General features: G+C 35.0%; 1 protein-coding gene and 1 long non-coding RNA gene across 2 annotated transcripts in view; one reads left to right on the forward strand and one right to left on the reverse strand.

The window, feature by feature from the left end:
* Positions 1–15622, forward strand: part of IQCM (IQ motif containing M) — a 426883-nt gene that overhangs the window by 221634 nt on the left and 189627 nt on the right. The window contains exon 9 of the mRNA XM_029954957.1: positions 11394–11592. Within this exon, the coding sequence (XP_029810817.1) occupies positions 11394–11592 (199 nt within the window). The remainder of the gene's footprint in view (positions 1–11393; positions 11593–15622) is intronic.
* LOC115304743 overlaps positions 1–15622 on the reverse strand; it is a 75319-nt gene that overhangs the window by 15393 nt on the left and 44304 nt on the right. The gene's annotated exons all lie outside the window — the stretch shown is intronic.

Consider the following 15622-nt stretch of genomic DNA (forward strand, 5'->3'; position numbering starts at 1 on the left):
GGGACTTCCGCTTTCTTCTTTGAAACAGTGATGGCTGAGAACTTAGAAAAGTCTTGAGTTTACTTTTTCTCTCATATGCATGGGTTATTCATAATTCCACCAGTGTCTGCTGTGGGATGCCGCAGTGAGTAAGGAAGAAACTGACTACATAGAATTGGTACCTGGGAAAAAGAATGGCTGATGGCTGGACCTGATTAAAAGGGAAGCCCCTGTGAGGGTGTGATTCCTGCATGGAATCAGAGTGAAAATGTCTGAGGAGCAACAAGCAGAATCATGGGAGGGAAAACACACAGAAATTCCCATCTCTAAATCACAGTAATCCTACCCACAAGTAAAATGAAGATAAATGAATGTCTCAAGCAGGGGAAATCAGATTTTCAATTCGTTTTTCATGGAAGAACTCACAGATGGAGAGTAAAGAGGGAGAAATAAGGAGAAAAGGGGCTATAAAGTCCCCCTCTCTCTCTCCTGCTAGTTGCTCTGAAGACTGTTCATGTTTCCTGATTTTCTGATAGAATTTGACCTGCCACTGTCTGACCATCACTTTGTGCCTGCACGAGGGTCTCTGAGTTCCTGGAAATGACAGTCCCTAAAGCATGTATGTGGTTGGGACAAAAATACTGAGAGTAATATCAGAAAACGTTTTTAGAATCACCTGAATTTTATTCTAGAGACAAAGAGTCTAAGAATAGGCACCAGTCTTCATTGTCTGCCCTTTTTGAGCAGAGATGAGAGAGACAGATGGCAGTGGGCGGAGCCAGACCTCCTCCAGGACTGACTAAAGTTTGGGTTGGGAGCAGAGGGCCACCCCAAGAGAAATAAGCAAATTACTGTATTGGGAGAGTAGACAACTTCCAAAATGTTTCCCATTTTTAGATAAGCTCAGGAAAAATGGACAATTCTGGTCACTGTGCCACAGAAAAATCAGCTCCTATTACACCTTTGACATAAACATTCTAGTCATTTCAGGCATCTTTAGGGCAAGTTTTCTCAGTGCCCTACAGATAAAATGTGTAGGCAGAATAAAAAGGAGTTTTAAATGTTTGTATTAAAGAGAATTCCCTGAAAGTGCATCATAGATTACCTTGACCATAAAATCAGAATCCATTAAATTTGAACAAAAATAGCATTTCCTTCCTACTTTTGTTTTTCTACTGTGTAAAATGACAATTTCCTTTTAATTCACAATAAATAAGTACTCCTCCAAAAGGTATATATGTGAGGGAAAGAATAGTTGTGTTTTTTTTTAACTGATTTTGGAACTTAGATATTTCTAAGTTGTTTTGAGGAAAAGCTGTTGATAAATTGAAACCAAGCAGCAACACCACCAGTAATAATAAAACCTGTCTTTCCCTAGATATGACATAATAGCTGGGAAAATTTCATTAGGGTCAGGGAGAGGAAATCCTGCCAGCCCATTATATCACTTGCACTGCTGGATATGTACTAGTTAGAGAACTTCAGGTAGTAAACTAAAGCAAATACCCCAAAATACATTATTTTTTAAAATGTTTATTTATTTTTGAGAGAAAGAGAGAGCACGAGTAGGAGGGGGCAGAGAGAGAGGGAGTCACAGAATCCAAGAAGGCTCAGGCTCCATGCTATCAGCAGAGAGTCCAACGCAGGTCTTGAAGCCATGGACTAGGGGATCCTGACCTGAGCTGAAGTCGGACGCTTAACCAGCTGAGCCACCTAGGTGCCCCTATCCTCAGAGACTTTAGATAGAATGTCAACCCCATTCTTTAATATGATCTACTTTGGGGCACCTGGGTGGCTCAGTCGGTTGAGTGTCTGACTTTGGCTCAGGTCATGATCTCATGGTTTGTGGGTTCAAGCCCCACATTGGCCTCTGTGCTGACAGCTTGGAGCCTGGAGCCTGCTTCAGATTCTGTGTCTTCTTCTCTCTGTGCCCCGCCTCTACACATGCTCTGTTTCTGTCTCAATAATGAATTAAAAAAATTAGAAAAAATATATCTACTTTAAGAGATTGCTGTGCTATTAGGAACAGCCAAAAATAAGAGATCACTTGGTTTTGGGAGGCTGGCATGAGGAATGATCAAAATACAAATGGAGTGTATAAAGAACAGAAGAAAATGAATTTCATTCAGATATTGAAACTAAACATTTTGCCTAAATTAAAGTGGTGTGATCTTAGGCCACTTTAGGAGATTGCATCTTATTTTTATAAGTCCCAGGAACCCCGCTGTGAATTTTGGAGTGTACAGGTTTTACTAGTATGCAGCTCTAATCCCTTGGGAAGATTTGGAAATGGAGTATTAAATAATATTAAGATGAGGGGTGGCTGGCAGGCTTAGTCAGAAGAGCATGTGACTCTTGATGTAGGGGTCATGGGTTCGGGCCCCACATTGGTTGTAGAAATTACTTAAAAATTTTAAATATTATTGAGACTATATTACTCACAGAAATGTAGTGCATCCCTGTTTTTAAAAACCACTTTTTAGAAAAACCCCCTCTGAATTTAAATGCATTGTTTTCAAACTAAACAGACCTCACGCTGGGGAGTAAAGTAGGCCACAAACTTATTTCACTCGTCACCCATGTTGCTTTTAAATCTGGCATTCAAAGCACGAGGGCATCACATGTTTCTACTTCGAGGCTGCACATACAGGAAATGAAAGCCCTCAACACAGCTTTGTAGCAGAGGATCCAAATCAGGGTAAATTGTGAAAATTATAATGAAATTACAAAGCATTTGGACAAAGAGGCATGCTAGTCTAATCCGGAAAACAGTGATATTTACTTTTTAATAGTGCAGGTTGGAAGAGGAATTGGGGGAGAGAAAGATAACAAATCTCTTTTAATATATTTCTGAACTTGGCAACCTCAACTGGTTTTTTCACATATTTGCAGCTTAAAAAGTATTTGGCTTTTACAACAGCCAAAATAAGTACCCTTTAATCACTTTCAACCTATGAGCAGATGGGCAAGCAGTGCTTTTATAAATGGAGCATACAAAATACTTCAATATCAGCCAAAACTAATTAGTAGCAATATCTGAACCAAACTCTAAAACTGATTTAGTGTTTAATATATATTACCATATAAGCATTAGCAGTTGAAAGGAAATTCCCTGTTCAAATGTTTGCCAAGCTCAGTGTCTAATGTTCAGACATGATTAACTTACTAATTAACTTATTGTATCTTTTCTCACATGTAATCTTGCTTAATGATTTCTTCTCTCACTGAAAATTACTTGATTTCATACCTTGATGATAGAGTTGTCAAACTTCAAGTGAAAAAGTCAAATTCAGCTATCCAGCCATCACTGGTCTTTCTCTCAATCTTTCTTTGGGTGACTTTGGCAGGAGGTGGCTTGAGGACAAAGGTGATCTCTTGAATGAGGAGAACTGGTTTTATGTCTAGCCTCAATGACTTATATTTTATCTTCATAAAGATTTTCTAGAAGAATTTTATAGAGACTTTTTAGTGGCTGTGAATTTATAAAAATGAGAATTTGCTTCATATCAGAATTGTGTTAAGATTTTGTGAAAGAAGATACATTTTTAAATTTTATTTAGAGGGTAGGCAAAAGGTAGTTTCTACTGATCCTCTAATCAGAGGTTACTTGGCCTCCATATATTTGGCAGTCACAGTGCATCTCCCCTCTCTGGGTGTATGTTGTCTGGCTATATCTTTTCAGTACTGCTGTAACAAACAAAAGAAGAAAATCCTAGTGCCAGTCACCCAAATCATCCTAAACACTTGGGGATTGGGTAAGTCATGACATGATTTTGTTTTCTTTTCATTTTATTACATACAAGGAAAGGAGGGCTTTGAATTCTGACTATGCTTGTTACACTTTCATGATCTTTAGAAGTCACCTAGTTTCTCATGCACCAATGGATGAAATCATAATAGTAACATTTATCAATAAAATTATTAAACATTTTAATTTATTTATTATTTTAGAGAGAGCACGAGTGAGTGCATTAGCGGGGAAGGGGGAGAGATAAAGAATCTTAAACAGGATCCACGCTCAGTGGAGGTGGATGAGGGGCTAGACCCCGTGACACTCAGATCATGATCTGAACTGAAATCAAATTGCACGCTCAGCCAACTGGGTCACTCAGGTGCCCATACAATAAAATTATTTTGAGGATTAAAGGAGAAAGTATATCTGAAGTAAATGTTTAATAAAATATTGGCACTGCTACTATTGCTATTAGTGGATTTATTTATTATATATTTCTTTTTTGTTGTACAATGCATATTAGTCTACTTCATAAAGTCTAAACAAAATAGAGAACAAGAAATAAATACATTTGACCATTGGACAACATGGAAGTTGGGGGTGCCATCTCCCCCACACAATAAAAATTTTGCTTATAACTTTTTGACTCCCTCAAAACTTAACTACGAATTTTCTGTTGATCAGAAGTGTTACTGGTAATAAAAAGTCAATTGACACATATTTTGTTTGTTATATGTATCATATACCATATTCTTATAATAAAGTAAGCTGGAAAAGATGTTATTAAGTAAATCATAAGGGAAGAGAAAATACATATACAGTACTGTACTATACCAAAAAAAGCCACATGTATGTGGACCTGCACAGTTCAAAGCCCTGTTGTTCAATGGTCAACTGTAACTATTTCTCTCTAAACCTAAGGTTTTCTTTACAACATACTGTTTAATAATGGATTTGTATTTTATTAGAGGAGTTAACGCATCAGAATCTATGTGGAGAGGCCCTGAGCAGGAGTTCTTCAAAAATATTTCTTACATGCTTCACTTGATTCAGAACCACTGCATTAATACAGTCACTAATAATATTTAGCATGTTTCTTTCTGGAGTTTTTTATATACATAATTTAAAAAATAATATATAATAAATTATAATGTATATAATTTAATGTCTTTATTCTCTTAATACCCTTAAGCATATCCTTCATATCCTTAAGAAACATAAGCGGTTTCTTAAGCTATTACATAATCTTCATAAATGCCAATTTTATGACTTCGTAATTTATTGGTTTGATTAATACAATTTACTTAGATATTTATTTCTGGGTTTCTCCCATCAAAAACAAAACTATGATTGATACTTTTATACATAGAGCTTTTCTAACTTCTATTTATTTTAGAGATTAGTCTAGAGAGAACTATATGCATACTTTGTTTTACTGTGCTTCTCTATATTGCATTTCACAGTAGGATTTTTTTTTTCAAATTGAAGGTTTGTGGCAACCCTGTGTTGAGCAAGTCTATTGGCAATATTCTTCCAACAGCATTTGCTCACTTCATGTTTCTATGTCATATTTTGTTAATTTTTTCAATATTTCTGACTTTTTCATCATTGTTATGGTTCTATGACTAGTGATTTTTGTTGTTCCTGTTGTAATTGTTTTGGGGTGCCACAAAACCCACCCATAATCCATAAATGTGATATTCTGACTGCTCCACCAACTGGCTATTCCCCCTCTCTCTCTCCTTCTCTTAGACACAACAATATTGAAATTAGATCATTTAATAAGCCTACAATGCCCTCTAAGTGCTCAAGTGGAAGGAAGTATTGCACATCTCTCACTTTAAGTCAAAAGCTGGAAATGATTAAGCTTAGTGAGGAAGTCATGTTGAAAGCCCAGATAAGCTGAAAGTTCGACCTCTTGTGCCAAACGGTTAGCCAAGTTGTGAATGCAAAGGAAATGTTTTTAAAGGAGGTGAAAAGTGCTACTCCAGTGAACACATGAATTATAAGAAAGTGAAACAGTTATATTGCTGATAGGGAGAAAGTTTGAGTGGTCTGGGTAGAAATTAAACCAGCTATAACATTCCTTTAAGCCAAAGGCTAATTCAAAGTAAGACCCTAACCTCCTCAATTCTATGAGGGCTAAGAGAGGTGAGGAAGCTGCAGAAGAAAAGTTGGAAGCTAGCAGAGGTTGGTTCATGAAGTTTAAGGAAAGAAGCCATCTCCATGACATCAAAGTACAAGGTGAAGCAGCAAGTGCTGATGGAGAAGCTGCAGGTGATCCAGAAGATCCAGCTAAGATAATTCATAAAGATAATACACCACTAAAACAACAGATTTTCATTGTAAATGAAGCAGCCTTGTATGGGAAGAAGATGCCATCTAGGACTCTCATAGCTAGAGAGGAAAAGTCAATGCCTGATTTCAAAACCTTAAAGGACACACTAACTCTCTTGTTAGGAGTGAGTGCAGCTGGTGAGTTTAAATTGAAGCCAATGATTATTTACCATTCTAAAAATTTTAGGACCTTAGTAATTATGTTAAATCTACTTTGCCTGTGCTGTATAAATGGAACAATAAATCTTGAATAACAGAACATCTATTTATAACATGGTTTACTAAATATTTTAAGCTCAGAGTTGAGACCTACTGCTCAGAATTAAAGATTCCTTCCAAAGTGTTCCTGTTCACTGACAATGTACCTGGTCACCCAAAAGCCCTGATAGAGGTAAAGTTCAATGAGATGAATGTTGTTTTCATGCCTGCTAACATGATATCTCTTCTGTGGCCTATGGGTCAAGGACTGATTTAGAGTCTTAAGTGTTATTATTTAAGAATTACCTTCTATAAGGCTAGTGCTGCTATAGATAATGATTCCTCTGATGGATCTGGGTAAATTCAACTGAAAACCTTCAGGAAAGGATTCACCATTCTAGGTTCCATAAACCATATTTGTGATTCCTGGGAAGAAGTCAAAATAGTGACAAAAATGGGTTTAGAAGAAGTTTATTCAAACCCTCATGCATGACGTTAGGAATTCAAGACTTCAGAGGAGGGAGAATTGCAGATGTGGTAGAAATAACAAGAGAACTAGAATTAGAAGTAGAGCCTGAAAATGTGATTGAATTTCTGTGATCTCAGGATAAAACTTGAACAGATGAAGAGTTGCTTCTTAAGAATAAGCAAAGAAAGTGGTTTCTTTTTTTTATTAAAATAATTCTAAATTTTATTTGAAAGAGAGAGAGTATGCAGGCAGGGTAGAGGGGCAGAGGGAAAGAGAGAGAGAAAATCTCAAGCAGGCTCTGCTCTGTCAGTGCAGAGCTCAAGGTGGGATTTGGTCCCATGACTCTGAGATCATGACCTGAGCCCAAATCAAGAGTCAGGTACACCACCCTGGTGCCCCAGAAAGTAGTTTCTTGAAATGGAATCTACTCCTGGTGGAGATACTGTGAAGACTGTTGAAATGACAACAAAGAATTTAGAATATTACATGAACTTAATTGATTAAGCAGCAGAGAGTTTAAGAAAACTGATTCCAATTTTAAAAGAAGTTTTCCTATGGGCAAATTGCTATCAAACAGCACCACGTGCTACCGAGAAATCATTCATGAAAGGAAGAGTCAATCTATGTGAAAAACTGTATCATTGTCTTGTTTTAAGAAATTGCCTCAGCCACTTCATTTTTCAGCAACCACCACGCTGGTCCATCAGCAGCCATCAACATTGAGGCAAGACCCTCCACCAGCAAAAAGAGGACAACTCACTAAAACTTCAGATGATGATTAGCATTTTTTAGCAACAAAATATTTGTTTAAGGTTTATTCAGAGAGAGAGAGAGAGAGCGAGAGAGAGAGAGAGAGAAAGGAAATGAACAAGTGAGGGAGGGACAGAGAGAGGAAGAGACAATCCTAAGTAGGCTCCATTCTCAGCAAGGAATCCAATGTGGGGCTCAGTCTCACAATGAGATTATGACCTGAGCTGAAATCAAGATTCAGACATTCAACCAATTAAGCCAGCCAGACTCACAGCAATAAAAGATATTTAAATTAAGGTATACACATTGCTTTTTTAGACATAACACTATGGCACACTTGATAGATTTTGGTATAGTATAATTATAACTTTTATATGCACTGGGAAACCAATAAATTCATTTGACTCATTTTATTGCAATATTCACATATTGATATTCACTACTGTGCATTGGTCTTGATTGAACCTGCTAGTATCTCCAAAATATTTAGGCAGGCTCTGAATGGCTGAAAATATACTTTTTTGGGCCAATATTTAAGACAATAGGATGTCTAAAAATTTTTATTTTTGAGCCAGCAGGCTTTTGAGGTAATGGTCCTACCCTGATATAAGAACAGCATAGGGGCCAATATACAAAAAGTCATCTTTGGTTCATTTATATAATTATGCCAAACATACTTTACCATTTCTAGCATCCTCCTTTTATATAGTGAAGAAGAAAATCTTTGGTGTGGTCCTGCAGCCATCTGGGACACCCAGAAGATAGCTTAAAATATATAATAATAGTTTATTTTTATGTTTGGAGTTTGAACTTGGAGAAAACAATATTGCAAAGAATTATTAGAGGAGCCAAAATATGAGCAAAAGTCCTTGGTTCCTTTAGAGTAAAGAAAAAACCCCACAGCCACAGTAACATTAAATAATAGGAATACCAGATTTTGCAAGAAGTAGATCACAAAGGAAAAAAAAAGATAATTACAATAGAGAGAATATTTTTGTGATATAAGTAACTTTTGTTTTCTAGGCAAACTATACTGAAGATATTAAATGGTTTTTGTTAAATTAGAAGTAGACTGGATTCAAAATTCAGTCTGTCAGTGCAACAGAAAGTAAATCAAATTCTAATCTTAATCTTATTGTATACCACTTAAATAGCATTTAATAATCAAGGATTCAAAGCATTTCTCTATTTTATGATTAAGCTCATCAAAATTGACTTAGTAAAAATTTACTATATTGTATAGCTTTTCAAATTCATTATTTGTTAATACAATTCACTTTACATCAAGCCTTCTATAAATTCTTCTTCGACTTCAAATTTCCCTTTCTATTATTTTTAGCATTCCAATTATTTAGAGATGTACTATTGATCAAAGTCCATATGTCTAAAGCCTAAGATAAAACTTTTTTCAAGTTGATAGAAACAGACAAAACACATCCATCATTTTGTAAACATGTTTGCATTTCTTCATAATTCTTTTCTCTTATATATAGTTCTAATCACTCATGTTAACTATAGCTTTTAACCGAAATAACTAATTTCAATTTCAATTCTCTCTCTCTCTCTCTCTCTCTCTGACACACACCCCCACCCACACCCACACACACTCACTCTTTTCAGTAGGTAACTAAGAACTCTGTGACATTCAAGGCAACTTTAGAGATCAGCAGAGTTCTCATGCTTCAACAATACACATCACACATCACTTTACAATCATACATACCCCTGTAAGAGTTATTCATGTCTTCTTGTTAGAACATGGAATTTAGGGCATATACTTGGCTCACTTGGGTATTTCATGACACTTCTCTTATTTCTTCTACAGAAAGGAGAAAAGTTAGGAATTCAGAACTCTTTAGATTTCACAGTAGGTCTTGAAACTCTAGATAAGCCGGAAGTAATCATTAGCATTTCATCTACATCACCAGGTTTTTCCATACATTGAGGCCCATTTATCAAAATTGTTATATTAACCAAGCAAAAATCCTCTTAGAAGGCAGAGCTCTCTTTTCTAAGATATTCAATGTTAATTTAAACAAAATAACCTGAAAGATATACTTCCTTTTCTTTGCCTTTTTGTGTAGTTTTGTCTAAATGAGACATTTCTTCAGAACACAAAATGACATAGTTTTGACACATTAATCTAAAAAAAAGCTTTCTCAAGAGAGAGAATGAGAGAAAGATAGATACAAAAGAACTCCAGTTACAAGAACATTGTACAAAGCTAACTTCTTTTCTTTTGCACGGAGAGTAAAGACTTTTTTCATTTATACACACAAGCACAAAGAGAATGAACAACCTTAGTTCTACATGCTTAGCTATAGGTGAAAAGTAAATATGGAACACAATTTTCTATGCCTGATCAAATTTCACTTGTCATTTGTGGCTTCTTGGAAGTAGAAAAGTCAGGGAGTCAAAGAAGTTCTCTAAGGAATACTTGTTATGAAAGTCTCTTGATAGGGAGCTGATCTTCATTCTAGTTGGCACAAAATTACATCCTAAATGTTTTTAGCTATACTTGTGTTCGAACCACACGTAATACAAGGCATATCATAAACTGTAAGACTAACAGAAAAAAGGAAAGAAAAAGACTGAGCTGTCATCTACCATCTACCACCCAGCAGAGACTAGTTGTCTGCATGAAATAATCAAAATCAGACTCCCAGCATTTCAGTTACCAAGGGAAGAACAATCATGTCCATTGTATAAAGCAGAGCAGGACTTCTCATGAATCAGCATAATGCAGACATCAAAATAAACTCAGAGGAAAGAGAATGCAGAAACAGAATCATGATATTCACTCTGGGAATCAAGAAAGTTGGGCGCAGGATCCAGAGATCTATGTCCAGCGCACTTTTTAGGGCAAGACTCAGTTCTGTCTGCTTTGTGAATCACTGGAATTTCAGCTGTGAAACATGCAGAAACCAAAGCAATGAAGAAGGAAAAAAAAAGATTTTTATATGCTAAAAATAGCAGGGAAACTATACTTCAGAAGTATAACAAAGTATAACTTTGGAAGACTTTGAAAAAAACTGCCATATAAAGAATATAGCATATATACATGAAAAAAGCAGACATGAGATTACCAAGATTACAGTCTGTCTATGATAGAAAGCCCGCAGTTTTCTCAAAAATTCTCATCACTGCAAGGGCCATCCGCATCAGTATGTCAGGGCTTGTAAATGGTTTCCATTATGGTCGCTTGCTTCTGTGATTCTGTAGTCCTTAACCTTACCAGTACACTAGCATGCTTTTCGAGAGAGAGTGTTTGGAAAATAAAATCACTTTTCAGATGGTGTCTGGTAAGTAGAGTATCAGCATCAAATAATTTTGAAGTAGTCTTTGTTTTGACTAACTATATGACTGTCATATGAAAATATTTTGTCCCTTAAATGTTCTCTATCTCTTCTTTAAATGTTTATTTATTTTTGAGAGACAGAGGGAGACAGAGCATGGGGGTATGTGTGTGTGTGTGTGTGTGTGTGTGTAGAGAGAGAAGGAGACATAGAATCCAAAGCAGGCTCCAGGCTCCAAACTCTAACCACAGTGGGGCTCGAACTCACAAACCACGAGATCATGACCTGAGCCCATGACCTGCACTGAAGTCAGATGCTTAACCAACTGAGCTACCCAGGCACATGTATATCTCTCTTTTGAATAGTATGGATAAGCTTTGACAAATTTTCTTTCCTTTGGATTTGCTTTCTTTAGAAGGTTAATTTTATGTGTGTTATATTGATTCTGGCATATTCAAACTTATTTGGAGAACCCTATTGACATGTCCAGGTGATGTATATGAAATCTGTGTACATATACTAATACACTTCCTATTTTAATATATTTATCATTGAAATGAATTTAAGACTTTGCAGAAGTGATTATTTTACTTATTAACTACATTAAGAAAGTTTTATATTTTATTTTTAGGCTAAAATCTATTCAAACTAAAAGTGGTAAACTTGACAATAAAGTTAAAAGAATTGGACCACACATAGAAATCTTCCAAGTGTTCCAGGAAAAAAATAAATTCATAAATACCAAAAAAATAGTGAGAATGATCATCATCATGCAGGCCTATGTCAGAGGGTGGCTTGAACGGAGAAGATACCAGAGAATAAAGACCAAGGTAAAGCATATGTTAAATATAATTGTGTATAAATTTTCTTGTGTAGTCAGCTGGTCAATATATCTATGACTTTTCTAAATAAAGTTCTGACTATATTCTTTGCATTGAAAAAATGGTATGAATAATCTATTCCACTGACAGTTTCAGATTTTGTCAAACTGGAGAATCTAAACAAAAGGCCTAGTTTATCCTTAACCCAGTAGTTTTGAGATCACATTTATTCTAAGGCCAGGACCACTTAATCTGTGTACTAATTTTGTTTCTCCATTTTGCTGTTTATTCTCTGTATGAACCAACTTTCTTCCATTTCCCACATCCCTTGGTACTGTTGTATTGCATGTACATTCAACTCAAAACCAACTATACATACAACATGCACATACACACACACATCTGAGAAACTTTTATAAGCAGCAGTCCTGACCTTCAAAATAAATATTTAGGCCCTTTTTTTGTCTGGGAGAATGCAGAAGAACCTGTTCAGATGGGTCTTGGCAGATTTTTGAGAGATCCAAAAATATCCTCACCTTGAGGGCTAAAGTTTTACCATTCACAAGGAATTTGGGAAGCCAACTACAAATAGAAGAATCGATCAGGAGTGCTCTCTTGAATTCCTGGCACTTCTAGGAGGAGCCCTCTTGAATGGCCTTGTAGTGGGCACTCCAAGTACATTTCTGTGAGAACTCAGTGATTCTGTTAGAAGGTAATCCATCTGCCTATCTCTGTATATTTATATATATTTATACACATATTAATATGTACCTATAATACATGTATGTAGTTCTGATGATTAAATGTGATAATGCATGTAAAAATTTAACAAAAAAGTAAACATTCCATATAATTAATCTTTCAGTAATTTTGTGAGGTAACAATTTTGTCCATTTTATAAGTGTAGAAACTGAAGCTCAGAGAAATAAAGTCATTTGCTCAAAGTCACACTGCTGGTAACTGACAGAGGTAGAACTCAAACATGTCTGTCTGACTTCCATGCCAATCTTGTTGTACATATCATATCATCTACTTGAACTCAGTATGGCTGATTCATCTCTAATCTAATCTAAAGCCATATCAAGACCTATCTCTCTAACTCAAAATTCAGGGATTATATTGCCCACTTCAATAATTGTACAAATTTCACATAGCCCTAAATGAATTTTTCATACTTCACAAAGCTCTTCCTTTCCTTTACTATTTTTAAATTTTATTAGAAATAATTGACATATAACATGATATTGCTTTCAGGTGTACGGAATGATGATCTGATGTTTGCATATGTTGCAGAATGATCACCATAATAAGCCTAGTTACATTCATCACCATATGAAGTTAACTCTCAGGATTTAATCTCTTGGCAACTTTCAAGTGTGCTGTATGATATTATTGACTATGGGCTATTGTAGTCACCATGTCTTATTTATTTTATAACTTGAAGTTTTTACCTCACTACCTTTACCTATTTCATCTACTCCCTAATTTTCCTCCTCTGGCAACCACTTCTCTTCTCTGAATCTATGGTTTTGCTTTTGTTTTGTTTGTTTATTTGTTCATTTGATTTTTAGATTTCACATGTAGGTAAAATCATATGGTATTATCTATCTCTGACTTATTTCACTTAGCATAATTCCCTCAATGTCTATCCGTGTTATCACAAACAGCAAAATTCCATTCTTTTTTTTAAATGGAAGAATAATTGATGTACGATGTCATATTAGTTTCTGTTCTACACATAGTGATGCAATATTTATATACATTATGAAATGTTCACCATAATAAGTGTTATCATTGGTCCCCATATAAATTTTTACAATATCATTGACTGTGTTCCCTATGCTGTACATTTCATCTCTGTGTCTTTTTTATAATGAGAAGACTATACCTCTTAATCCCCTTCACTTATTTTGTCCATCTCCCTGCACTCTTCTTCTCTGGCAACCATTAATTTATTCTTTGTATCTATGAGTCGGTTTATGCCTTGTTTTGTTTGTTCATTTGTTTTGTAGTAGATTCCACATATAAGTAAAATCATACAATATTTGCCTTTCTCTGCCTGACTTATTTCACATAACATAGTACTCTCTAGGTCCATCCATATTGTTGAAAATGGCAAGATTTCATTCTTTTTTATAGCTGAATGATATTCCAGTGTGTGTGTGTGTGTGTGTGTGTGTGTGTGTGTATACACATACACATATACATCTAGATAGATGGATATTTAGGTTGCTTCCATATCTTGGCTATTGTAAATAAGCTGCATTGAACAGAGAGGTGCATATAACTTTGAATTAGAGTTTTAATTTTCTTTGAAAAATACCAAGAGTGGAATTGCTGGATTGTGTAGTAGTTCTGTTGTTAATTTTTTGAGGAACATCTATACTATTTTCCATAGCAGCTCTACCAGTTTACATTCCTACCAATAATACACAAGGGTTCCCTTTTCTCCACATCTTCACTGATACTTATTCTTTATCTTTTTGACAGTAGCCATTCTGTCAGGTGTAAGGTGATATCTCACTGTGGTTTTGATTTGTATTTCCCTTATGATGAGTGCAGTTGAGCATCATTTCATGTACCTATTTGCCATGTGTATGTCTTCTTTGGGAAAACATCTATTCAAGTACTCTGCCCATATTTTATTTGGACTTTTTTTTATATTGAGTTGTATGAGTTTTTATGTATTTTCAATGTTAACCTCTTATATGTCATTTGCAAATAATTTCTTTCATTCATTAGACTGTTTTTTTTTTATTTTGTTGGTGGTTTCCTTTGCTGTGCAAAAGTTTTTTAGTTTGAGGTAGACCCATTTGTTTATTTTTGGTTTTGTTCTCATTGCCTGAGAAGACAGATCTAAAAAATATTGCTAAGACCAGTGTTCAGGGGTTTATACCTGTGTTTTTATCTAACAATTTTAAGTTTTCAGGTTTCACTTAAGTCAGTAATACATTTTGAGTATATTTTTGTTTATGGTATAAACAAAACATTCTTTTGCAGATAGCTATTTAGTGTTAACATCATTTATTGAAGAGAGTGTCTTTTTTCATTGTATATTCTTATCTCCATTATCATAGATTATTTGACCATGTAAGTGGGTTTATTTCTGAGCTGTCTATTCTCTTCTTTTGATCTATGTTTCTGTTTTGATCAGTGTACCTTTGTAGCATAGTTTGAAATTCTGGAGCATGATACCAACTTTGCTCTTTTTTTTTTTAAAGGATTGTTTTGGTTATACAGAGTTGTTTGGGTTCCATACAAATTTCAGGATTATTTGTTCTCATTCTGGTATTTTGATAGGGATTATAATGAATTTGTAGATTACTTTTGGTAGAATGGACATCTTAACAATATGAATTCTTACAATCCATGAGCATAGTATATCTTTGCATTTATTTGTGTGTTCTTCGGTTTCTTTCATCAATGCCTTCTGGTTTTCAAAGTACAGTTATTTCGCTTCCTTGGTTAAATTTATTTCTATGGGAAATCTGGAAGAAATGGATGAATTCCTAGGAACATGTAAGACCAAAATTGAAACAGGAAGAAATAGGAAATTTAAACAGACCTATAACCAGTAAAGAAATTGAATCAGTAATAAAATCTCCCAACAGATAACAGTCCAGGGCTGGATGGTTTTCTGGAGGAATTCCCAAATATTTAAAGAAGAGCTAATAGCTATTCTTTTGAAACTGTTCCAAAAAAATAGAAATAGAAAGAAAACTTCCAAACTCATTATATGAGGTCAGCATTACCTTGATTCCAAAGACAGAAAAATTCTTTGTAATTCTTCCATAAAAAGGAGAATTACAGACTAATATCCCTGATGAACTTGGATGCAAAAATTCTTAATAAGATACTAGAAAATTGAATCCAACAGTATGTTAAAAGAAGTATTCATGATGATCAAGTGGGATTTATTCCTGGGCTGCAGTGGTGGCTTAATATATACAAATTAATCAATGTGATATACCACATTAATAAAAAAAGTATATGAACCATAAGATCTTCTCAATAGATGCAGAAAAACCATTTGACAAAA

This window comes from Suricata suricatta, chromosome 1 (genome assembly GCF_006229205.1).
Source record: "Suricata suricatta isolate VVHF042 chromosome 1, meerkat_22Aug2017_6uvM2_HiC, whole genome shotgun sequence".
NCBI lineage: Eukaryota > Metazoa > Chordata > Mammalia > Carnivora > Herpestidae > Suricata > Suricata suricatta.